Source organism: Lissotriton helveticus, chromosome 2_1, assembly GCF_964261635.1.
Source record: "Lissotriton helveticus chromosome 2_1, aLisHel1.1, whole genome shotgun sequence".
Lineage (NCBI taxonomy): Eukaryota > Metazoa > Chordata > Amphibia > Caudata > Salamandridae > Lissotriton > Lissotriton helveticus.
In genome coordinates this window covers 2,123,403,073-2,123,429,860 of record NC_136059.1, presented here as the reverse complement: position 1 = coordinate 2,123,429,860, position 26,788 = coordinate 2,123,403,073, and the positions used below count along the sequence as shown (strand labels likewise).

General features: G+C 39.7%; 1 protein-coding gene across 5 annotated transcripts in view; it reads left to right on the top strand.

The window, feature by feature from the left end:
* ASB5 (ankyrin repeat and SOCS box containing 5) overlaps positions 1 to 26,788 on the top strand; it is a 589,281-nt gene that overhangs the window by 337,318 nt on the left and 225,175 nt on the right. For 3 of the 5 annotated variants that reach the window (XR_013607216.1, XM_078677084.1, XM_078677085.1), the window contains exon 2: positions 15,453 to 15,532. Coding sequence is in view for 4 of the 5 variants with exons in the window: in XM_078677084.1 (XP_078533210.1) it covers positions 15,453 to 15,532 (80 nt within the window). In the remaining variant the exon portion in view is untranslated. Of the gene's footprint in view, positions 1 to 743; positions 860 to 1,066; positions 1,132 to 15,452; positions 15,533 to 26,788 lie in introns of those variants that run through there. The other 2 variants (XM_078677086.1, XM_078677087.1) reach the window with 2 other exon arrangements.

Sequence of the window (26,788 nt, the reverse complement as noted above, 5' to 3'; positions counted from 1 at the left end):
TGCAAGGGAGGGCTGGTTTTAAAATGTCACTGGACATGACAGCAGTGCTCACTAAAGTGCATTTTTGTCCACTGGGGTCTCTAACCCTACATGCCCTACCTTATACTAGTGACATACAGGTAGGTTGAATTAACCAATTGTAACTACACCAATTACCATATACCTTAAGGACAGGGCACTGGCCCTGGGCCTGGTTAGCAGAGTCCAGGCCACTTTCAGTCACTAACCACCCGTGTCAGTCAGAAAATGGGGGTGACCATGGCAAATGGATGACTTTCCTACGCACTATGAGTGTCACACAAAGAACTGAAATGTCAAACATAAGCATACTGCAGTGCAAACAAAGAAATGTAACACGTAAGCAAGCCTGCTGCTTCTATTTGCCTTGAGCGATGTTTGTTCTGGCAGTACACAAAGAAAATAACACCTTAGCGCGTGCTCTAGAATTGTTTTACTTTGGCCCTCCCTCATGTAAACTTTCGCATTGCTTGTGTGAGGCCATGCTTTCTCTCTCCCTGGATATGGTCAGTTGTATATCAAAAAACGAAAATAAACGAAGATATGTGCGAAATAAGCATATAGAACGCATAGTGCAATGTGAAATTCTTGACTTTCGACGGATGTCAATATGCTCGGCAAAACATAACAGCTGGAAATGAATTTATATGGTAGGTTCCCTCCTCTGAGACATTTCCTTGAAGTGGTGACAGGAAGCAGTCCATATACTTCCTGGGTTCCTTTCAGACAGCGCTGAGCCGAAGCTCTTCGACGGAACAGTTCAGACGCCCACCTGAGAGGATGAGCGTTTTCCGTTCTCATTACAATTTGACGGAAGTACCATGGGGAGACGGAGACTTAGGTATTGCGTAATATGAACGTTTTGAGTCTATGCATCTCTGCGTGAGCAGATTTCTGTGCTCCTGTAGCCGTGTTTACAGAGCAGAGCAGGAACTGTTACTTGTAAAATATCTGCCAGATGGCACTAAGCTAGTAATGCCCCCTAAATATAGCACGCCAGAGCCTGACTGTTGACGAACGGGCTGACATACAGCCCCAGTCACTGGAAGTCTGTTAATCGCTGGGCACACTTAATGAGTTCACTCTGCTGTTTCAGGCTTATCAGACTTGGCGGTGAGTTTGCTGGTGATTAACAAATCACCACACCAGCACCCAAAAATTTAGCAAAGATTTTATCTAAGATGAACATGATTCAATTTCACCTGTGTTAGTATTTCTAAAGACTTATCTCATCAGTTTATCTACAACTCTCATATTGAGTTTTAAGAAACCCCTCTAGTTCTATTTCTTTCTCTTGTGTATCATACAACTAAGCTTCAATAAAAGTGTTGTAAAAACTATAACTAATAAAATGTCAGTATCTTGTTTGTCATATTGACCTTAAATTTCTCCTTGTTAATTTCTAAAAGAACAATAACCTAAATTAACCAAAGCAGAATTATATTTTCATTAAGCTTGCAAAGAAAAATAAAACAAAAATTTTAAAAATTTTACCTAAATTTTCTAAAAATTTCTAACACCCCCCTTTTTCAAATTTTTTTTTTTTTTTTTTTTTTATACTCCTTAAACCTACTAACAGTTTTTCTTCGACCTAATGTCACAAATTAATTTTTCAGCTAACAGTATTTCTTCGACCTTGTGTCACCTAACAAGATTTCTTCAGCCTTATGCCAAAAACAGAAACCTAAAATTTAACAGGTATGTACTTCAATCATTGTCACTTTTGTTTTCAATCTCTTTTTGACTCTCATCATTTACCTCCACTACAGGTATCACTTCTATTTTCTTTCCTGCCTCACTTTTCTTTTCAGAATCTTTTTGACTTGATAACTCATCAATCTGTTCCTTTGATCTGTATCTCAATTTGAATTTTAGGCCTTCATTTTCTCCTTGCCAGTTATCACTTTTTCTTAGTAATTTCTTCTTTTGCTTGGTCACATTACATTCTGTTCTCCAAGCTCCTTTTCTGAATTTTCTTATTTGAGAATCTTCATCATTCTCATTATTTTCAGTGTCAGACATTTTCATTCTGGACTCAGGTACTTCTTTACTCAGCAACTTCACTCCGTTAGGAACGTCATCTTTGTAGCTGGTACTTGGCAATTCATTTTCTTCTTCAATTACCTTCAACTTCCCAGTTTCAGAATTCCTGTTCCTGCTTTCAGAGCTACTTTTCTGCTTTTCAATACTCTCCTGGTCTTGAATCACAATCTGATCACATTCTTCTTCTGCTTCTTTTTCTGGCAGATTTCCATCATTTTCTGAGTCTTCAATCACAACGTTCAAGTCTTCTTCAATCAAGGCTTGTTTTCTATTCATGTTCTCCAGATGTCGACCAACTTGTCGATCTTCAAGATCTGGATTCTCTTCAGGTTCTTCTTCAGAATCTGAATCATCAATTGTGACACTATCCTCATCAGGATTTTCAGGTGTAGATACACGAAAAGTATGGCCAGTGTCAATCCACCTCTTCAGTCTTTTGCACTTCTCTGCATTTGTTGTGACAAGACTGACTGACCTCCTTTTCTGCCACCTTGGCACTAGAGAATTTCCTTTTAGACGAACCTTTTTCCTGATCCTTTTACCTGGTAACTGATCAAGTACTTGTTCTTTTTCTCTTGTTTGCACTTCAGTTTCATCTTCATCAAACACAGAAATCATTTCATCTGATAAATTCCTGCAGTTCTCCAAATTGATGCCATCATTGATAGTCATCATTCTCTTCTCTGGTATGAATGTCTGTCTCATGACCTTGTCCATCATTATCTCACATGAACTTAAATCTGTCTTTTTATCAGTAGTATTTCTCAGAAACATCAAAACAAGTGGAAGGATATCTGTCCACTTTGTACCTGCAGCTAGGCACATTTTTGCATCTCTGACTTTTATAGTACGGTTCTCATGCTCCTCAACATCTGAAATTTCTATTCTATCTGTACAATGGAGCAATCTGTTTTCAATATGTTTTCTGTTATCTGATAATTTTTCAGCGGTAATTTCATCATCATGTCGCATCTGAAATGTTTTAACCCATTTTGTAATCAAACAGATAATCACAAAAATGTAGCACAGTTTATCATGTAGTGACATCTCACAGAAATCCATTTGTAATCTGGTCAATGAACCACTCTCCTGTAATTCTGTTCCCAATCTCATAATTGTTCTCTTAATTAAGTTCACTTGTTGGTAAGTCAGACATCTCTGGTAAAGAAATTCTGCAATTTTATGGTACATTCTGTTCATGCCAGTAATCATGCTATTTGGTAAAACTACTCTACCATCTTTGTGTGACAAAATCTCATCCTCATCTCGCTGTCTAAAATTTGCTCTTAACCATGTGTTTCTCAACCATGTGTTTTTCTCCTCATGAGTTGCATCATCTCGTAAGTCTTTGATTACCTGCCATGTTTCAACTGCAGACGTTAGTATTAGTGAACTCAAAGCATGTTCATCATTCATTTTGTATGCTGCACATATCATGACAGCAAACCTTTCTGCCAATTGAATATCATCAATCAACCCTTTAATCAAATTTGCATTTCTGAAAAGTGAACCTGTAGAAGTCAATGTTTTAATCTGTTGATCAATTACGTCCTTTACTTTGATTTCTTCACTCAAAAGAATATTATTTTTATTCCAACATTCTGGAAGTACATCTAATCCTTTTAGACTGTTTTCTTGTTCATTAATTAATCCTGTATCTGTTTTCTCTGACTGTTCATTAATAAAATTTTGCAATAGCAATGAAGCCATCTCAATCTGTTGAGTCATTACCTGTCGCTGTATTTGTAACTGTTCATTCAGCTCATTTATCTCAATCTCCTTTTCATTTGACCAGAATTTTGACTCATCAGGCTGTATCAATTTAATCAGATCAGTATCAGACTTCTCACTTACCAGAACTGAAGTCATTTCTGTTTCTTGCTGAGTTGCAATCCCTACTAATTCAATTTCAAGTACAATAGAATAAACCTTTTCAGTTAATGGGACCTTTAAAACTGTGGGACTATTTTCATCTTTTCTAAGTACATGGACTATCTCTGTTTCCATAATTTTCATGGACTCCTTTAAATTATTTGTTGAATTTACATAACCAGGAATATTAATTCCAGAAGTACTAGGTCTTTTATCATGCTTCTCTGTCACATCATTTTTAGAAGAAGTCTGAACTGGAACTCTTTTAATCTGATCTTGGACTTTTGGCGTTACATCAATCTGCTCTGGGGGTCTTCTTGAATTTCTGTTCTGATCCATATTTACAACATCTATTGTACACTGATCTCTATTTTCTACTCTGACACCTTTATTATTTATTTTCGCTAATTTTGGAATTTTTAATTTACTCTCACATTTAGCAACAACCTTTTTCATTTTCTTATACAAGGAAGACATTTTATTTAATTAATTTGATTAATATATTTTTTAAATTTGCCTTGCAGCGCTTGCTGATCAATTAATTAATTAATTAAACACTATCAGGTGTAGAAAACTTTATAATTTGGTCAATTTAATATATCTCCTAATTTACCTATATCACTAATTATAATTAACCTGTAAAAAAAAATTTTATTTGCAAAAACAGTAGCAACGCAAAATATTTATTTATAACAATAATACCAACATATAATCACATGTGTTTTAAATGTACTTATTTTTCACTTACACACCTTCTGCAACATATACCTGTGGAAAAAAAAAACTAATCTATTTGCCTTTAATTTAAATAAAAATGTTTTGCTTGTAAATAACCTTTAAACTCCTTCTATTAATTTATTTAAACTAATAATTTAATTTGACTTGAAATTCATAATTCACCAATTTTGTTTGTGATAAAATGCTTGCTAACTACTATAACACACATCAGCCCAATGCTGTGGATCCTATTCTAATAAGCTATTGTTGCCATTATTGTTACTGCTGTAGCTGTATTTGCAGTAGCAGCTTATTTAATTACTAAAAGCTCTAGGCACTAGTACCAAAAATGTTTAAAAGCACTTGGGGCTATACTTGGGGCTACTATGACGCTCAGCTAATCACAGTCCGCCTTCACTGTGACATTCACTGCCACTACAGTCTCTTTTCTCTCCTTGCGCTTAAAAGCGCTCAATATCAACACTTTATTTATATCCTAAGACACTTACAAATACACTCGTAAATTTTTCGAAGTGGCAACCCACCTCGGCCAACTACAGCGCTGTTGGCGATGTTTTAGCCAACCATAGCACTGTTTACGCCACTATAACCAATTACAGTGCTGTGGCACATCGGCCAATCACAGCACAGCGGCTGAAACGCTCGGCCAATCACAGCGTGTGTCGCTGCTAAAGTCTCTCTCCTCTTGAGCTCTCACGCTCCAAACAGCCCCTCCTCTGCTAACAAGTCCTCAACACAGTGAATAACCAGCTATCTCTAAACGCGTCAACTGTAATGAGCACAGTTGTAGCGAGAAACTAAAACTAAACGGGGACAATTATAAACAATTCAGTAGGCGACCCACAACGAATCACAGCGCAGCTCTGCTGTGACGCTACGGCCCTTCAACCAATCAGGATGCGTCCCTGCTATGACGCTGCGGGCACCCTGACCAATGGGAGTGCGGCGGCTGACGTAGGGAGCCGCTGCAGCTGGCAGCTCTCCCTCCTCTCTCCTCACACGGCGAACCGCCCCTCCCTCACAAATACTCGCGCGTTAGTCAAAACATTTGCATGCAATCCAACAATTAAGTCAAAGAGAACAGGCACAGTCTACAAAAGATTCAAACGGGGGAACACTTTAAAATTTTTATATTAATCGCAAACTCAACCAGGGAGAGCCTCGCCCAATCAGTGCGGGGCTCGCGGAGCCTCGCCCAATAGGAGCGCGGCTCTATCTATGACGAGTCGGAGCCTAAGCCAATAGAAAGGCGGCTCCTTCGTTTACAACTCCGTTTAATCTCTTCTCTTCGTGTTCAGCTATTTTAACATTAATAAAACGAAGGAAAGAACAAATCGGGTACTTTTAAAATTGATATAAATTAATTTAACTTTGATGCTGGCATTATTTACTTATGAAATTGCTTTCAAATAAGAGATTTTAAAAACGGGGACACTTGAATTTATGAACAATTTGAATAATAGTGGTGTTACACATCAACTAATTTTTTACACGATCATCAAAATCAATATAATGCTCTCACTGCTTTGTTGTGAGGCTTTTGGCTTTCAACCAATCGGAGCCTAGCTTTACTATGACGCTCCGGACGCTTTACCCAATCAGAGCTCGGCAACTCTGACGCATGCAGCTGCTGCAGCTTCAGTCTCTCCCCACACGCTTTCACTCGCAAAACCAGCCCCTCCCTTACAATTTTCGATCGGGGCACATTTTAATCGTTTTAAACTACGGAGAACAATTTATTATTATAATTAAAGTGTGGAATGTTTATAAAATGAATTCTGATCACTTTTTATTTACTTAAAAATGTTTAACAACGTGGAATACTTTAATTATAGCCTAATTAACACAGAACATTCTAAAATGCTCCTGAATGTTTTAAAATAGCACAGTTCACCTTTTTATACTTTTCAACTATGCTGAACACTTTTGAATTGAATTTTATTAGCGTGCAGAGCTTTTAAATGTATTTAAACACTGCACAACATCATAAAAGTCTTAGAATGGTACAGACTTTATCCTAAACTTTCCTAAGTACCTTAGAATTACTTTTGGTACATTTTAGTGAATACATAAAACGAAACTCATCTGTCTGCTTCTCTAAGTAGGATAGTTTACATACATTCAAGTATCCACACTTCGGAATAGTCGGCGCTATTCACACTAAGGATAATTTCCATTTGCCAGTAGAGCAACTCTTACCCTACCCTTCTAACACGTAAGAATATGAACTCATTTTCCTCTGAACGCACCGCGAAGTGACAGTATCTAAGAGTTCCACTTGAACATACCTTACAAAACAATCACGCACTTTCACACTGAAAATTCCCTAACTTCAGTCACACATGAAATCCGTACACGACTCTCACCTGTTTATAGAAATCATGCACCGTTAGCAAAATAACACCGTTATCCGTACAGGACTCTCACCTGTTTATAGATATAAAACATGTACCCGTACAGGACTCTAACCTGTTTATAGATAATCATGCACCGACATTACCCTGCCCTTCACTCAAGCTCGAATATAACTAATACTCTTATCACAGTGAGTTTTATGGAAGGCGCTTTGTCCCTATTCTCATGCTGCTCTAATTTCTTAGAAAACCCTCACTATTACAAGATTCACACCTAGCCCTAAAACTGTGTTGCACGGCGACAACACTGTATTGCACGGCGACAATACTTCTGGTACACGGCGATACCAACAGTGATACTCGGCGATATCACAGAAACAGATCAGATATTCTGCATGACTACCTTCTCATCACACAGTTTTTGTACCGGTACACACATAGCACAAATTAAACAAACTCAACATGTGTTAAAACTTAATCCTATGAATTTACCAACATATATGTATCATGCATGTAACATGTATGTCAAAAACAACATATATAAACCGTCCGATGGCTACCAGAAATTGATCCAGCGCTCTCACCAAAATATTTCACAAATTACACTATTTACTACCACAAAACTTACACTACAACACTAGGCCCATAACAACAATAGAGCGCTTGAATCATGAGGCGATAAGATCTAAATATAGTTGTTTAAACTAACTACAATAATCAAGACCAGCTTGTCATTTTAGAAAGTTTATTTTAACACATCTAGAAAAACTTAGGTTTTGGTATTTTATTAAACAAGCATTAGAAAATGTCATAAAGAAAGATTTATTCAGTATTAATAAAAAGAGCATAAATCAAGAATTATTATTCATTAGCAGGAATAAGTAAAATTAAGCATTTCCAAAATCCTAACTATATCTCTGTCTCTACCCTCATCACCTAGTAATAAAGTAATTAATAAAAACTCCTGTCCTCACGTGTAAAGTCCATCAGCATAACATCGTCCTCCAGATTTCTCGAGCGTAAGCCAACTATGTGTTCTCTGAACCTATTCTTATACCCTAATTTTAGCTGAGCTAACTATTTTTCACATTTCAGCAGACGAATTCTAGTTCTCCATTGGCTGAGCCACCTCGTACCACAGTAAACTGTGACACCTCCTTCTTACATGCCCGGGCAAATTCACTAGTCCATTGTTCATTTAGAAGTCTTGGCAGTTCTTCCTTAGTCTGCTACATTTTGTAGCGACAGCTTCTTTTTAACCTTGAGCTAGTCAGCTCTGAACTCCCGTGGCACGTTAGCAACCGTTAGCAAATTTCTCCAAAAAGTCATCTTTTTAGCAGTTCAATCCAAAACCTTTCAAAATAAAAGCTCAGAGGCCTTTTCCATCCTTCTTGGAATTATTTTCACTTGAGCCATTTTCATCATTAGGCCTCTTTCAGAAAGCGTCAATTTTCTGCGCCACTGTCCCTGCGCCACTTTTAAAAGGGTACTAATTTTCCTGCAGCCATCTCTAAGCTTCATTTGTAAAACTATTATATAAACAAACACAAAGAATAATTAATGAAAGAAATACAGTTTGTTCTGTTGCCTCCCATCATTGCTAATTATTAACCCATTAGTCTAAATTACCTAGCAGTAAAGCACAAATAAAGCAGCATTTTATATCTACCTGTCTTCATTAATCCATAAAACCTTATGTGCACCTAGAATAGTAGAAATGACATCACATAGACAAGGAAAGCAAAATAAGCACATGCCATTATTTCAAAAACAGCTGCTATTAGTTATGACATGACAATAGACAAGATTAATTTATTATTTTCCACATACATAAGAATGCAACATAATGCACATTTATGAGCACACATGTTAGTTTCCCACATGTCTTTTGTGTATGCAACTTTAAACTAGGTTGAATTATTATACACACAGCACAAGTTGTTAGCATTATTAATTTATTTATGGAAGTGTGACTTCATGGGTTTAAACAGAATTCTGTTTTCTATCCCGCTCCATCACTGCGTGCTCACGTTGTTGCTTTTTTACTATAGCATTTAAAAGCGAGTGATACATGCTCTTTTTATTGCGTGCTCAGCATGAAAGATAGACTGCCGCAGTTTCAAGCAGGTGCAAGAATGGCGTGAAATGCATGCGCAATGCCACAATATAAAATAAATGATTCAAAATAGTGGGGGAAAAGTAGAACACGCACATGCAAATGAGAGGTGGCTATTTTAATGAATTAATTGTATGCACCCTATAGTCTCCCATCTCTCTATGATGAATAGATATTTAGAAAGCGTCTTCCTTGTGAATAATTTCCCAGATTTTAGTAGGTTTGCCTAGCCCCGAATAACATTTGTTGAAAATCTAATGAGCGTTGAAATTACAGAGCAGAAGGCTGTGACCGACAGCTAGAACTCCAGCTGACCGAAGCAGACACTGTTCTAGGCATTATGTGCATATGTGAAAATCACAAACTTTCATCACGGTACTGAATGTCTTTGAGAGTAGTACTGCCTTCGATTCTGGCATCTGTCTCGTTTGTTTGCGAACTTTCAAGCCAAATAATGTATATTTTTCGGGGACTATTTGCATTGTCAAACCTGCTGTTTGATAGAAATAACTACTATCTCTACATTTGTATGCGCGTTTTCTACTTTTTCCACTATCTAGGATCATTAGTTAACACAGACTGGTGGACTAAGCTTTCGAAAAATATAAGTATTAGCCGGGCTAGGTCAGGTTTTTGTCCACGGAAAGAAGTATTTTTCTAGCTTGTCTATTGGTCAGCGTGTTGTGGATTAGACTGGGTACAGCACACAGTGACTCATCATTTCGGGAAAGGACGAGGGGCTGACTGAGTCTTTTGGCAGAGGGGCTGCAAACATTAACATTTTCTAAAATATCCAGACTCCGTGTATTTGTCTCCACGTTACGGGTGCAGAGAAGTGGCAGAATCTGTCACAGAACTGCAGTAGCCAGTACCAGAGTAGCTAGCCGTAATGGCGACAAATGCGATGGCGATGGCGAAGAGGCGAAGACAGCACTGCATGTGACTTTGGAAAATATACTGTCACCCCAACTAAGTTAGCTGAATATTCCAAGGGAACATGAGATAACGTGTATGTCTATGTCACGGAAAAAGCCAGTGCAGGATTAGAGACAAATGATTAAAGATAACGTAGTGCAGACTCCTGGCTGCCTGAGCCTAACTTTGCTGGGCTGAGGATGTCACATCTCCTGTGGGCGTAACCTCCTTAGCTCGGCAAAGGTCTTCAAGGCTTCGCCCCTTGTGATGAGGGGGGCAGTCAGTGATAGACTTATACCCGGGCACTTCAGTTCTAAGCTCTAAAAGGCCCAGGGCTGAGTGTCTTCACTGACTCCTCGACACAGAGTGCGTGCAGTCAGTCAGCAGTCTCGCTGACCTCATCCTACTCTGTGACTGCAGCATCCCCTCATTGGCTGATCTGAGTTTAGCCAATAAGGGGAGGCAGCTGTCCCAGCCCTCCTGGCACCTCCAAGGCTTCCTTCTCTGAGAGCAGCAGCAGCTAAGTGTTGTGTTTGAATTGACTGGTGCATGCGTGTATTTATGAATGTATGTGTGTGTTGTGAATAGATGTTTGTGCACATGTCTGCATTTGAATGCATGGGTGTAAGTTAGTGAGTATGTGTGTGTGGGGGCCCCACTCTAAGCTGCATTTACCGTCCACCACTGCAAAAAAGTCAAATTAATAAAACAAAGTCTTCATAGACTTGGAAGATCTTAAAGGCCCACATTGGCTGGGCTGGCACCCTTTAGCAAGGGTTAGTTATATGAATTCCATGTGTTCTATTGCCAGAGTGCAGTCCAGCTCGGAAAAAACATATTTAATTAATAATGAATACATATAGCATCCTTTATCATGCCAGAGGGCACAATTAATTTATTTTGGAATGCTCAAGATTATCTTATCTGGTGCTTTTCTGTGAGGTTCATAATTCACGGTACTCCACATGGTGAGGGTACAGTTATTCAGTCTTTTATTATTTTCAAGGCATTTTTAGGTCAGAGCTACCTGACAGTGCAAGCTATCTGGTTGCAGGAGACATAATATAGGCTTACTAAGAACATACAGGGGCCTGGAATCCGCCCATTTATCACGATTGGCTGGCTTTCCTGTCACTCTCATTTGGCTGCTTCTTTGTGTTAGTCCCTCTTATGGCACATTGTTTATTTTCCCATTGCTTGATTGGGTAACTTCTATGCTGCCTCTGCTTTCTTTTAGAGACTACTTTTTCCTTTTTGTTTAAGCACCTAATGACAGTTCAAGTGTGCTCAAGCTGTCTCCCTCATGTGATTTTCTCCCTCCCTCACTCCTTTTGCCCATGTGCTTCTCTAACTCCACCTGCACCTGTGTTGCTTTCTCTTGCATGTATGCTTTTGCCCTGCAGTCCACAAGCTGTCTTTCACTGTGTTCTCTCCCTCTTGTTGCTTCTTCCCCATCTGCCTGCTGTGTTACTTCTCCCCACCCGTCGATTTGCTTCTCTCTCCACCTGCTGTGTTGCGACTCTCCTTACCCCTAGCCAACCCACTCCCGCAACCCACTCATCCACTATTTTAAAAGCAGGTTGCAGATCAGTAAATTTGAAAAAAGTGTTATTTTGTAGGCACACAAATGCTTGTTGAATGCAAGAGAGTGCCTGCACAAAGACGTGGAGAGTGCATCATTCAAAAATGTTTTAGCTGTGCTGCACAGCATCCGCTATGCAGCATGGCTAAAAACGCTTGCAAAGCCAATAGGATTTATAGGTGAGATGCATTGCCTTTGGCAATGCTCGTTAGTGAAAGCAGAGGACCATCCTAATAACACAGCAACGAAGACAGAAGTAACATACTGTCAATGTTTTGTGAAAATATATATAATATTGAGTCAGCACCATTAGGTTAGGTCGTACTTTATAGAACAAAAATATGTTGGTAACAGGAGAAGTAAGAAGGCTACCTGAGAAAATCCTATTGCTTTGTATATGCCATTTGAACGTATGTAGTATTCATGTGGGGTCCCCAACCCTTTCTGTACTGTGAGCTACTTCTGATCAGTGAAAATCATGGAGAGCTACTGAAGGTTAACCAACTCGCAGATTGTTTCCAGGTGCCCCCACGCCCAGCATAATCGACTTTAAGCCTAGTGTCCATTGAGCCATGGTTTGAATAAAGTACTTTGACTATGGGCACTATGACTGGGCTGCCATGTGTGTCAGTGAGAGTGTGGTCTTTTGGGGATGTATGAACATGTGTGCGTATGTGTCGAATATATGTGTACGGGTGACTGAGAGACAGTGTTGTCTGTACTTGTGGCACAGGACATGCCTTTCGCCATGTGACCCAGTTGCATATATAACACAAATGGGAGAAATTTAAAGTGCAGAACATTTTTCTGCAAAATGTTCAGAATATGTTTCAGTTTTCTGCACTTTAAATTTCTCTAACTTAAAATAATGGCTGTATTTTTCTCTTAGAAATATGGCACTGCATTTAGAAAATTAAACGCAAGAGTTTACTTTGTTTATATGGATTCCATAAAACGTATAATTTATATTTTATCTCATTTCCAAGAGTTATATATACAAACACCAAGCATCTTGCTCCCAGTGGCCTGTTGACATGGTGCTATATTTATAACTGAAAAATACATTTGTTTAAATGGGAGGAATTTTAAGTGAATAAAAATGCTTTATTATGCTTAATTGCTCAATTGAAAATGGAAAAAGACATTAATGCTTGTGGTTCTTGCTTCTACTCCTGTGTTCATGGTCCACGAGGAGCTATGGTTGCCTTATCTGTCAGATCTCATTTATCTACACCCCTTGATTAGGTGGCTTACTGCCTGGACGAGTCCGGGGAACAACCTAACTAGCGAGATAGTCAAGGACTGCCTGGAGCTGGATGGGTGGAGGTCAGTCAAAAGACTGACGTATGTTTGGACACCTTTGTCAGGCTAGGTTGGCCTTCCTTGTATGAGTCGTTATCGACTATTTTGAAGTCGGACATTTCTTGGACAAGGGATGATTTTTTTTATTACAGAGGAAAACTAAGAGGGGGGGTATGGAGCTAGAGAAACTCTTGGTCCGAGGATAAGCATTGATCATAAAAAGTCCTGCCATTGAGCCGTACTTGCTTAGTACCCTTAATGTTTATCATCAATTCCTCCTTACCAGATTTAGGTTCAACCAGTTCCACATACTCCACTAGTTCCACATGTTTTTGGCCTGTGGAGCACCAAGTTGAGCCCTTGTACTTGTGACAGTTTCTCTCCTAGGGACCTGTTGCAGGACCTCCTACGTTTTGTGGTTTTTATGACACTTCTCTAAGAACATTTTTATTGCATTTGCTGAAATCTTTGTATTTTGCTCAGGTTAAGCCCACTCCTATGTATTTACAGCTACTCCCAGATCTATATATATAACCAGGGCACTAGTCCTAAAAAATGAAAGGAAGTGACGTCACAAAATGTGGCTTGCACTCAGTTGCAGTTTATAGTTATCGAGCTCCCGGTAAAATGAGTGGGGGGACGCCGTCCACCCGCATGGTACCCCGACTCGAGCCCTGTATATAACTTATGCTGTTGCCTGCTCTCTGGCCTTATCGCTGAGGATGAGAAAGACGTTTGAAGAGGGTCCCGGAAATCTTACCTGACCGTCTTATGTTCCACTGGGGGAGCTGTCTTTATATAAAATGCAATTTATCATGCCCCATCCTTACTGGTTATTTATCATGTTTTTAAATCATCTGCTATGTTTATTTATTTGCCACTTTGAAATGAGAGAAAATAAAAATGAAAAGATAATCATAAAGGTAACTTTTCATTAGAATTTTTCTCCCATTCAAAAGCATTCAGAAACATCATTTTATTCTCACACTCCAATAATGAGTTTACAAGAACTTTTATTTAAGAGTTAAAGACTTCATTGCTTCACCTCCGTGACCCAGCCGGGCCCATGCATCTGACTGAGCACTGCTCATTATCAGGCCATGCTATTTGCAGCCCTATGATAATAATGTAAAGTAAACACAGCCTTCCCTTAACCCTTTCTATGCTGATGACGGAACTGCTCCGTCATCAGCTGCGGTGGCGCTGTGCTGATGACGGAGCGGTTCCGTCATGGCCCGGCCGCCACGCCTGTGCGGCGCGCATTTCGCGCCTGCGCTGGGCGTTCTATTGAGCGGGCGGGGCCATGACGGAACCGCTCCGTCATCAGCACAGCCCAACCGCGGCTGATGACGGAGCAGTTCCGTCACCAGCATGCGGCCGCCGTGCGGCCGCCCCGCCCCCTTAGCGCTGCGGCGGAATAGCCGCCGCAGCGATGCGGTTAACATTAAAAGAGAAATGTGACCCTTTGCCTATTTAAAAATGAGCTTGAGCTGGGAGCAACTGGTGGCTCGCTATCCACTGGCTAGAGACACTTGTGTAAACCTAGCCATAAGATAGCAAAATGTGGATATCATGGTCCACCTAGTCCCTGGCCTCATCAGTATTGCCATATGTCGGTGAACGGGTTGACTGTGTAATGCTGTGGCCTACTTGCATCAAATCATTGAATTTCTGTGCAGAGTAACTTCAAGGCACCAGCTCTCACAAATGTGCAGTGACTACAACACTAATTTTGGACATGGTTGGAAAACCTCTGTTAAATTGTGAATATGTTTTGCGCAAATGCACATGTGACTTGTGTACCATAACTATAGCCATGCTTTTATGTTTAAAACAAAAACATATTTTCTGCACGTGTCAGATATGGCATAGATAGCGACTACTGATAGACAGCATAAACTCAGTGGCAAATCTACTGCACAAAACGAGTGAACCTTGATGGCATTGGTACTGGTGGATAAATCTAATGAAAACCCAACATGATGCTGATTACGGCGGGCTGGAGTCACCTGTAAATCTTCAGATATCTAGGTATGATTTGTGTTTGAACTAGATGTACATTTAATTCATATCAATCGAAGGGGAAAATCACGAGTAATGGTTGGGGAGTTATATATAATCTGGTTCATCCCACATTAGATTGAGAGGTAAGCATGTTATATATAAATTTGAAGCTGTGTTGTGCTAACAAGCTGCTTGATGATATGCAATGATATTGATGCGAAGGGTTGTGATACTGCCTTGTTTTTGGCTTCATTCTTTTTATTGTTATTTATAAAGATACTGCTCTGTGTCAGTTGATATTGCCTGCTTTCTATTCTGAAGTATTGTGAATTTAACACAGGTTAAACATTTTCATTAAAAAAAAGTAACTTTCTTCAATGTTGCTACCACCCTACTGTTAAAGGCCTGTACCTGATCCGTTCAAATATTACTCAGACATGTGTATTTTGTAATAATTTCACTTGTCTTCCATGTAAAGTTGTGTTTAACTGACCTTTTATTGTTGTAGGCTCCTGGGCCGATCGTTCGCCTTTGCATGAAGCAGCCAGCCAAGGACGCCTGCTTGCTTTAAGGACCTTACTATCCCAGGTACCAGGCCATTTTAGTCTTTTAAAACATAAGGCACTGCACTGTGTTTTTAGTGTCTTTCAATAGATAATAAATGCACATTGTCTCATTGAAAATACATATCATTGGAATTTATGCTATTCAAAAGAGGGGTAAAAGTATTAGATTTTGATTCTTTTTTCATGTTGATACTTTTTACAATAGTCGCAAAGTACCTCCTTGCGACCTCTCGAATCCACGGATTTCAAAGGATACCTAATAAGATGTATACTAACACCACATTTGTCTGAAGCGGTACTTTGTCCGTGTATTAATGAAGTGGGGGAATGAGTAGGAGACCCCTAATCTTATTAGACTCTATTAGCCCGATGTAGGTTGCCAAATACCGGTAAATCGGCCGTTACCGACCGGTATTTGTGGATGTAGATGTAGGGGCATGTTAAAATACAGAATCGGTACTTTTACCGATTCTGTAAAATACCGAATCGGTAAAATTACCGATTCTGTATTTTGACATGTAGGTAGCACTTAAATCAGTGCTACAGGGGTTGAAGAAGTCGTTATTTACCACCAACTAGAAGTTGGTGGTAAATAATGAAAACCCTTTCAAAAGCATTTTTTTTGCTTTTAAAACGGTGCCCTTAGGGCATGTATGTCTGCAACATGTGCACCCATGCACAATTGAGGGGTGCAACAGGGTTTCAAAGTGACACCCTGCCACCCTTCAATGTTTCCCCCAATTACCGAATCGGTATTTACCGATTCGGTAATTGACATTCATTCCTATGGGCCTACAGGCCCATAGGAATGAATGGCAATTACCGAATCGGTAAATACCGATTCGGTAATTACCGAAACTTACCGATACAGTAATGAAATCGGTAAAATTACCTAAATCCCGATTGCCAGTTCTTAAATACCGATTCGGTATTTAAGAATCGGTAATCTAGGATTACCTACATCGGGCCCTAAGTCACCAGGAATACGTTGCTTCAAACCTGGGATTTTATCACCTTCATGTATCATTGGCGTTCTAGTCTTGGTTCATATGAATTAAAGTGCTTGGAATAAACTATAGTTTGTAAAGCAAACTCCATTTCTGTCTCCAGTGACATAAACATATTTGTCAATCTTAGTGACTGGTAACCCAATGTATTGTCTGAGCCGTCCTTGGCCCAGAAGTCAGCCTTCACGATGTGTTGCCACAAACTAAAGCTGGCCACAGAATGTTCCCTGAGTCATCACCTCTGGTCCGAATTGGAAGCAAAGCATATCTCCCTTGCACAGATTTCTCTGCTTCAGGCCTTGAGCATCCTGGGTTTAACCAGCGCTTGGGACTCACCCATAAGCCACCTGCAGTTTAAAAAGCTGGTTAAAGCAAGCACACGGCTGCTGTCAGTGCTTGAGGACAAAGACTGCCTGTCTAGACAAAAACATAGTTGTATGACACTCCACAGTTATACCAGTCTGAAACCACAGGGCTACTAAAACAAATCCTATAGTGACCTGATTAATTTTCAGTTACTGAAATACAGGCTGGTATTACCACCGATCTTAAGTCACTATCCCCCATGGATCCCCCATGGAAAAGGGGCGAAGGGCAAGACATTTGTCAGCTATGTGACCAGGGGCAGGAGGATATTATTCATACACTTTGCTTGTGCAACTCTCCTGCAAAGAAAATGGAGCGACTGAGGAATAGGGCCCTGTTGGGAGGCAGTGATGGCCTGCTTTGAACCAACGGACATTAGGTTGAACTGTGCAACGGTGAAATTCTTCCAGAGATTCAAGAAAATGGCGGGGGCCAGGGCTTCAGTAAATGTGGGAGGCATGTGATTAGCATAAATAGCTTAAATAGCTCAGCTTATATTATTTCACCTGCACCTCCGACCACAGGGTGGTAGACCCTGAATCACTAGTAATAGTCCCAATCCAGCACCACTCAATACAAGTGGCTGCTTGATCAGAGAGTTGACGGAAAAACCTTTAAAGTCACCTGCCGCTGTCCCCAGATATTGCATTTAACACCGCTCTTTATTTCATATTTACATACAGTCACTACAAGCCGGCTAAAGCACTAATGCACTTAAACTGCTGCACCTGCACTTTACATCAATAACGCCCATTGCACCTTAATTGACGCACTTGAACTTACATGCTTAAAAAGATAATAACAATCGCTATAAGTGCACGTCGTATTCCTGCCTGGGGACAGGCCAGGTACTCCCAGATGACTAGTTTCATCTAACCAGAGTTTTTAATTCATATGCACCGGCCGCCAAGCCACACAGCACACAAAGTCTTGGAGCCAAACTACCTTAAGGTACAGGGCGGGTAGAGAGTCCTTCCCCTAAATCTGCTTATCTAAGTCTTGGTCAAGATGGTTTTATGCTTTTTAGTGCTTTTTAGTGCTGATGATGATGGCATCATGTGTACGTTTATATGTATTTTAAATGTATTTCATTGTGCATTGCTTTGCAACATTTTTAACAATCAACCAATAAAGACTAACTTAGTCTTGGTGCATATGAATTTAACTGCTTGGAATATACTATATTTCCATAGTTTGTAAAGGCTAACTCCAGTTATGTCTCCTGTGACATAGAGTCATTTGGCAATCCTAGTGACTGGTATCCCAGTGTATTATCTGGGGCTTGCTTTGAAAAAGGCATGTTCTCCTCTTAATGTCCCAGCAAAAGCTCCCCAGAGTGCCATGTCTTGTCCATAATAATCACAGTAATCAGAAACGTCCTGTAAAACTCCCCTGTCATCATGTGATGTATCAGCTTATGGCTGACCATCAACTCCTCACTGATTCCTGTGGAATGGGAGTTGTACATAAACCACCAGGTAACTATGTATATATAGCAGAGCAGACAATGTGTAGTTATGGGTCAGATGCACATTCCATTAAGAAGGCATTTTTTGCTTATGCCTGCTTTTGTTATTGCCACCCTTATTTTGAGGAAGTTATAGAGCTCTGTACTGTCGAGCTTATATTGCTCTTTCAGTGTGTCAAAAGCTGTTTGAGTCTCTTTGTCCTGTAGTTGACTCACCGTTGTTATGCCGTGTCGGTACCAAGTGTGCATGTCCAGTGTTTTATTTCTGTACTTTATTCTAGGACATCAAGTAGCGCACATATATAGAGCCATGAGCCCCAAAACCTCTAAACTAAATAACAAAACCATAACCCACTGGGAAGCAGTAGCAGGGAGAGAGCTAAGTGAGAAGGAAAGGGCAGATCTATGGTCCTCCACATCAAAAAGGAAGGTGACAACAACTCTAGATCAGACAAAATTCTGGCTAGTACACAAGGCCTATTGGACCCCAGCATGCCTAGCCACAATGGGAATAAGAGAGAACGACTCCTGCTGGAACTGCAATAAGCAGAGGAGGGACCTAGCACACCTCCTCTTCCAATGCACCAAGATCAGGAAGTTCTGGGACTCCATAAACACTCTAATCAATGACGTAACAAGAGCCACAATATCACTAGACTTCCACCATCTGGCACTGGGATACACCGACCCTTCCATAACATCCGAAAATGACAGAGACTTGATTGACCTCCTGCTTACAGCGGCGGTCAAGACGGTGCTGAACAATTGGAAAGACACAGCAAAGGCCACCTTTAAAGCTTGGTTCAACTGGGTCATATTCCTACGAGGAGCCGACACCATAACAACCAACAGCCAACCGAACTCAGAGAAAAAAAAGGAGATATGGCTGTCGCTAGACAACTACCTGTCCTCTCATAAGCCACCCTGAATGACCAGACTAGGCAATACTGCATAAACTACACGCATCGCCTACTCTGCAACACAATGTGCCTCTCTCTCTCTACACTCTATATCTCTACACCTCTCTTTTCACTTCACGCTACCAGGGGAGCGAAAAGACAATCAGCAATCAGACAGTCCGTAAGGGGGCACGGGGGAACTTGAAGGCTTGGCGAGAAGAAGAAGAAGCAAGCATGAGAACACGAACGGACAGACACAAGCCAATCGAGACAATCGAGACAATACTTGTACCCCCAACGGGCGCGATTTTTCTTTCTTCCCTGTTTTCTTTTTCCACATCCCCCATGTGCTTCACTCTGTACCACGTAAATATGCTCTTTATTTTCAATAAAAAATTACTGAAATAAAAAAAGAAGGCATTTTTTGATTTGCCTATAACTTTTGCCCCTTTGACAGATTTGCACAAAGTTTGGCATTTACTTGGTGTGATCAGTTAAGATCCATAATGTCAATTTTCATTCAGATCAGTGCAGGGGAAAAAAGGTTAAGGTAGGGGGCTGAAAATTATGTGCATTTCTATTTTGGTCCCATAACAAATTTTGCTTGAGTCGACAGTCAAAACCACTGAATTAATTTACACTAAGCTTGGCATAAAAGTAGAAAGCCTACTCAGAAAGCATGCTTTTGTTGGTATGATGTAGATCCATTCAGCAGTTTTTGAGATAATTGTTTAAAAAGGTTTCAGGGAAGACTTCAAAGGGTTAACACCTTTTTACAATGCGGGCTGAGCCACTTTTGTTATTTCATCGCAGACGTTACAACGCTTGCTTAAACATCTCATTTGGCTTAACCATGCATATTTATTTTTGTTCATCTTTATTTATAGGTTTTTTTTTGCACTGTTGCCAAAACTCATCTGCCTTAACCATGCATATTTATTTTTGTTCATATTTATTTACAGTTGTTTTTTTGCAATGTTGCCAAGTATTTTTATGTTCTTCTGAATTATATTTTGTGGTTCAGAAGATTCCCATGTTGTTTTTCTGATATGTCACTACAAATCCCAGAGTGCCACATTGGAGGCTGGCCCTGGGTGATGATGTTTCAGCAAAAAATAAAATAAAAGAGTTACCAACCGTGAGCAAGACCATTTGGTCGAAACGCGTTTCTGTTATGCTGGTGTGCTCTTAACAATAAATCTACTTATTTGAGTGGAGCAACTTCTCTTTTTAAAGTTCTGCCAGTAGATAATATATATGCCAGTAAAATATATATATATATATACAGATAAATATATAGATATAGATATATATATTCACTGAAAAAACCATCGTTTTCAGAGATGGTATAGTTAGAAATTAGCATTTACAAAACCTTAGAAATTCACAAAAAAAAAATAAAGGTTTCAGGGGTGTTATAGTTAGCTGGACATTTCACTCGTACAAAACCATAGAAATGTATTCTGTTATAGTAAGTTCTGTAACTAAAACTCATGCACCCGCAATGCACTGCTGATGATGTCACATATTACATCATTCATGGCATGGTCAGTGACATCACTGATGACATCACTGATGACATCTCAAATGGCATCACTGATGACATCACTGATGACATCATCCAGTGAATGTGGTTTAGTTTGAAATTTAAATATGTATTAAATATATACCAATCTGTATTGAAGATTGAGTGGATATATACCTGTCTGGATGGAGGATTTAGTAGCTGTCTGACTGTCTATTTAGTGAGTATTTAACCGTGTCTCACTTAATACATGTATTAGTAACTAAACTATGTGAATGTGTGCATCACTGTCTCTGTTGTATAACATGCTGAATCCGTTGGTCACTAACTACATAAGTGTGTATATTAGTTATTGATTAGTTGGGTGAGTATTTGTGTAGGACACTGAGTTTGGTGTGGTTGGATGGGGTGTGTGTAACTCTATGCATAGATGTGTGAATGGTTGATTGACTAGGTGTATAGGTTTAAGAGTGCATGTGGAAACAGTTGTTTGGGTGACCGAGTGTATTTATTTGTGTGTTTGTGAGCAAATATATGTTTTAGTAAAAAGTAAAAAAATAAAAGGCATTGTATGTGAGAGTTGGTGTATATAAATAGGTATATGTAAGAGTCAGTGATTGTGAGAGTAACTGTATGAATGAGTGTATAATTGTAATGCTGATTTTTTAAACATATTAACTATGAATTACTATGTGTTTGAATAAATGAGGTGTTGTGTGTATAATTGTGTAAGTGAGTAAATGTAAGTGTGATTATTTTTTTCATGCGTGAGTAGGATGACTGCATAACCGACTAAGATGACTGCTGATGTGTCAATGTCTATATGTGTATAAGTGCATTTGATGTTGTTCTATTAATTAGTGACTGCATGTATAAGTGATTCTGTTGTTGAAGGGGTAGTTGTGTGTGTAGGCTTAGGAATCAGTGAGTGGGTATGTAGTAACTGGTATTGGTGTGTTAATGGTTTCAAATATGGTACTCTTTATTTTACAGTGAGTGATGAATGGTTATACTAGTGTATGATGAGGTGTATCAGATTGTCACGTGGATGATGTCATCAGTGATGCCATCAGTGATATAATTTGCGATGTCATCAGTGATGTCATCAGTGATGTCACTGACCATGTCATGAATGATGTAATATGTGACATCATAAGCAGTGCATTGTGGGTCCGTGAGTTATAGTTAGCAGAACTAACTATAACAGAGGTATTCCTATGGTTTTGTACGAGTGAAATGTCCAGCTAACTTTAACACACCTGAAACCTATGGTTTTTCCTGTGAATTATTAAGGTTTTTTAAATGCTCATTTTTAACTTTAACGGCTGTGAAACCTATGGTTTTTTCAGTGAATTTCAAAACTTTTTTAAATGCTAATTTCTAACTATAATGTCTCTAAAACCTATGTTTTTTTTCAGTGAATTGCACAGGTTTTTTAAATGCTAATTTTTAAGTGTAATAGAAGTTATACCTATTTGTTTGTACTGATTTTCTAGAGTGTTTTAACTGTTTATTTATAAATATCTTATTTATTAAATAACATATAATTTTCTGAAAATTGCAAAAACCATTTTTTTTAAAATTCAAACTGAAATATTGTTTAATTTTTTTGTTTTATTTCTTTATTTTAATATATTTATATTATTTTCCAAATTTATTTTGGAGTCGCACACCCAAAGCGTACACATCACGGTGGGTGCGCGGATTCTAGCTGCCATTTTAGAAAGGTTGTGAAGTATCCGCGTGCGGTGTGTGACAGCTGCGTGTTTTTTAGTTACATCATATACATTTAATATTACGTGATGTGCGCGATTGGTATGCGACCAGTCCGCGACTCTTGCTCCCGCACATTCACGGTGGCAGGTCCCGCATGATGTTATATACGCGCTGGGGCGCGCTGGGTGCGCGACTCCCGCAAAAATGTTCTAAAAAGATATGTATGTGTCTTTAATATACATATTAGGACAAGACAATATCTAAGATATTCATACAAATAATATATTTGTACTTATAATAAACTTATATTATTTTTAAATATATTTTTGCGACATTGCGTCGGGTGCGTGCTTCGTGAACGCAGAGTGTGCGGATCCCATGTGACCTAAAAAAAGATTTCATTGGTTCATAACATTTCCCACTGTAACTATTTAAGGACCCCACCCATTTTAATCATTCTTGTTGGAGCATCTTTAGAGAGACATCTCTTTTCCTACAAGAACCCTTTTTGCTTGTTTTTTTGGTGTTTAAAAAAAAAAATCAAACAAAATGGCATCTGGACAGCAGCAGCAGCAGGAGGAAGTATCTTCTGAAGAAGAATTCTTGCAGGAGGCACCACGTCCACAGAGGCCAGAATCTGTCGTGTGGAAATTCTTCACTTTTCCACTTGTAGAGAAGAAAGTAAATGTGAGAAAGGTGACGTGCAAAATTTGTGACTGAGTCCTGTCAAGAGGCAGTGAAAAAAAATACTCTTGTGGCACTGCTTCTATATACAAGCATCTCAGGACCACACATCCTCTCAATCTTGCTCGGGAGGAAAGGATGGGTCCTGCTTGGACCCCCTCACCTGCTGTGGCAATTACGTCTGGAGCGTCCTCAGGAACACCTGCAATGGACATTTGGCCAGAATTCGCCTTTCTCGAGCAACACTGCGTGAAATGTAAGAAACTTATATGCTTCGGTGAGCAGTCGGTGGATGCAGTTTGTGCTGCGCAACGCAACCATCATTGTTAATTTTTTGTTGTTGTTTTTGGAATGATAAGTAATTCCAAAACTTTCCTGTTTTATTCGTTCTTTTTTTTGTTCATTTTTTGAAACAACACCAAAATAAATACAAAATTGTTAAAAAAAATACAAAAGAAAAAAGAAGAAGAGAAAAGTTCTTATCAGAACTACCTTATCTGGTTAAAGAAAGAACTATAATTGCAAGGTAGTGTGTGAAAATGTGGTTGAATATATGTATACAGCATGATTGACTGAAAAAATACATTAGTAGTGTGTGGTGAATTTATAGGTAAAAATTTATGAGGAAGTACTGCAGCGTGACACTGCAAGCTCTTTAGCTGCACTGCACTGAGGCACGTCCGAAGCACAGGGATGTGTCTTATGTAACTGAATATGTTCTAACTCTCTGCTTCCCCCTGCACTGCTGCACAAACTGCAGCCATGCGGTGAGACAGGCACCCTTGCACCATGGTGCAAGGATGTCTGTGTCGTGCTAAGATTGTTTTTGTGCAGGAAGAGACACCTTCCTGCCCAAAAACAATCAGTAAAGGCATTTTCCTCTTTCAATGTATGCAGTGGAAAGCAGCATGCATTGAAAGAGGAAAAAATGAGGAGAAATGAAAACAATTCTCCTTGTTGCGCCTTGCTACACCAACTCTAGGATGGTGCAGCATTCACACATCTCCAGATTTAAGATTTATCATAAATCTGGAGATGTGTCTTGTTCTGTGGGTGTTGCGTGGGAACGTCCACAGCAACACCTATGGAACTCTCCTTCAACGTAAAGTTCTGTCTATGAAGGGGTTGTATTTACAAGGAGAGGAAAAACCATGCAGGGTGGCTTTTCCTCTCCTTGTAAATATGAAGGAGTGCCTGGTGCCATCACTACGTTACAAAAAGTGACGCACTGGTGCCCCATAAGTGCTTAGGTATTGGCAGACTGATACAATAAGAACATAGTGCTGAATGGGTGATTGAAGAATTGCATGAGACTGACAGGAGGCATCCTACACTGCATGGGTACTACTTCACTATTTAATGGAGTGGACCAATGTATCTGCTTAGAGATTTGTAGGGATTATGCACATAATATTTTATGTGTACTTGTGTTGGTGCCTAGGTCATTTTATAAGAATACCACTAGTAACTGGAATGATGACCGTGCTGCAAACAGAGTGAACACTTAATTTCTAAGTGCTTCCGTATTGGTGGAGTGATAGGATAAGTAGATAGTGGTAGATAAGTGATTAAAGAAGTGCATGGAACAGACTGGACGATTTCTACACTGCATGAGTACTAACTGGGTATTTTGAAGAGTGTATCAATAGTATGTGCTTGTTAGAGGTCTGCTTTGATAGTGCACAAAATATTATAGCTGTACTTGTGTTAGTAGCTAGGCCATACCATAAGTTCCTGACTAGTAACTAGAATAATTACAGTATTACAAACAGAGTGTATAGTGAATTTACAAGTGCTTAGGTATTGGTGGAGTAATAGGATAAGTAGATATTGCTGGATGGGTGATTGGAGAAATGCATGGGACAGACAGGAGGATTCCTGCACTGCATAAGTACTAAGTGGGTATTTAGAATAGCGTATCAATAGTTTGTAGCTGGTTAGAGGTGTGCATGCATAGTGTACAAAATATTGTACCTGCACTTGTATTAGTGACTACACCATTCCTTAAGTATATGACTAATAACTGGAGTAATTTCAATGTTGCAAAGAAAGTGCATGCTGAATTTATAAGTGCTTGGGTATTTGTGGAGTGATAGGATACGTAGATAGTGCTGGATTGGTGAATGGAGAAGTGCATGGGACAGACAGAAGGATTCCTAGACTGCATAGGTACTAACTGGGTATTTAGAAGAGCGTATCAACAGCATGTAGCTGGTTAGAGGTCTGCATGCATAGTGCACAGAATATTGTAGCTGTGCTAGTATTGGTGTGTCTATGGCTTCCAGAATGGTAGTCTGTATTTTAGGGTGTGAGGAGGTGCATCAGATGATCACGTGGATGATGTCATCAGCGATGTCATGTCCATCAAACTTTGACTTCCATGAAACCTGTGGGTTTTTTCAGTGAATTTCTGAGGTTTTGTAAATGCTAATTTCTAACTATAATGTCTCTGAAACTTGTGGTTTTTTTCAGTGAATTATGTATATATATGTATTTAATCTCCTCTCACTCTTACAAGGAAGGAATCAGCACTCAGGTTGTAGTTTGGAAGTATATAATCTGCAAAGGACGTGATCCACGCATTTCGGCTCACCCGAACCTTGGTAACGATACAAGACGTCATTTTAGCATCCTTATTTAAATGTACAAATGCCTAAAGTTGGCAACATTAACAAAGGACTACATATTACTTTAATCCAAATAGCTGGCGGCCATATTGGCCTAGTCACGATGTGAAAATTCAGGAATTGACCGCCACACCTGTATGTTCGCCAACGTGACTTATTCATAATAAACATACTTAGGATTGTAAACATCAACATAAACAATGGACTACACATTACTTTAAAGTGAAAGGCTATCAGCCAATTAATCTGGGCACGTTGCTCATTATAATGGTTCTTACATGAAAAAAAGGGGTGTTAATATACACACACTATCCCTAAATAAAGTTCTAGCGATTAAAGTTCCATTCCATTCACAGCTCATTTGAGATGTCATGAGTGATGTAACTGACCATGTCATGAATGATGTAATGTCTGAGGTCATTAGCAGTACATTGTGGGAGCGTAAGTTATAGTTAGCTCAGGTAACTATAACTGCTGAATGTCTCTGGGTGTGTATACAGCGAATTTCTAGTTTTTCAAAGTTAAGTAAGATGCATATCACAATGGATGGTGGGGGGTTGGAAGCGGGGCCAGGGCCTGGCATTGTGCTGCCCCCACCCAAGCTTGCTGCTCCTGCCTTCCCTCCTCCTAGCCATCCATTGTCCAAGCCCATGTCCCTGCTCCCTTATTACAGCCCTGTGTGGCCGTTGTTCTGCCACTGGCCTTCCCGCCTTCTCTGAACAGTTAGCTTGCTGCCCCATCCACCTCCTCCCTATCCTCTGTTGTCTGAATCCATGGACTAGCCTCCTCCCTCCTGCCATGCATGGTCTGATGTGCTGCCACTGCCCTCCATTTAGCATGATGTACCAGTCCACTCCTCCTGCCCTCCATTGCCCAATTCTATGCCCCATCATTGACCTCCTGCTTAGCCCCTGTGCTTAGCTTGCTGCCCCTATTCTCCTTCCCCCTGCCCTCTGATGTCTGTGTGCATGCCCCTGCTCCATCCT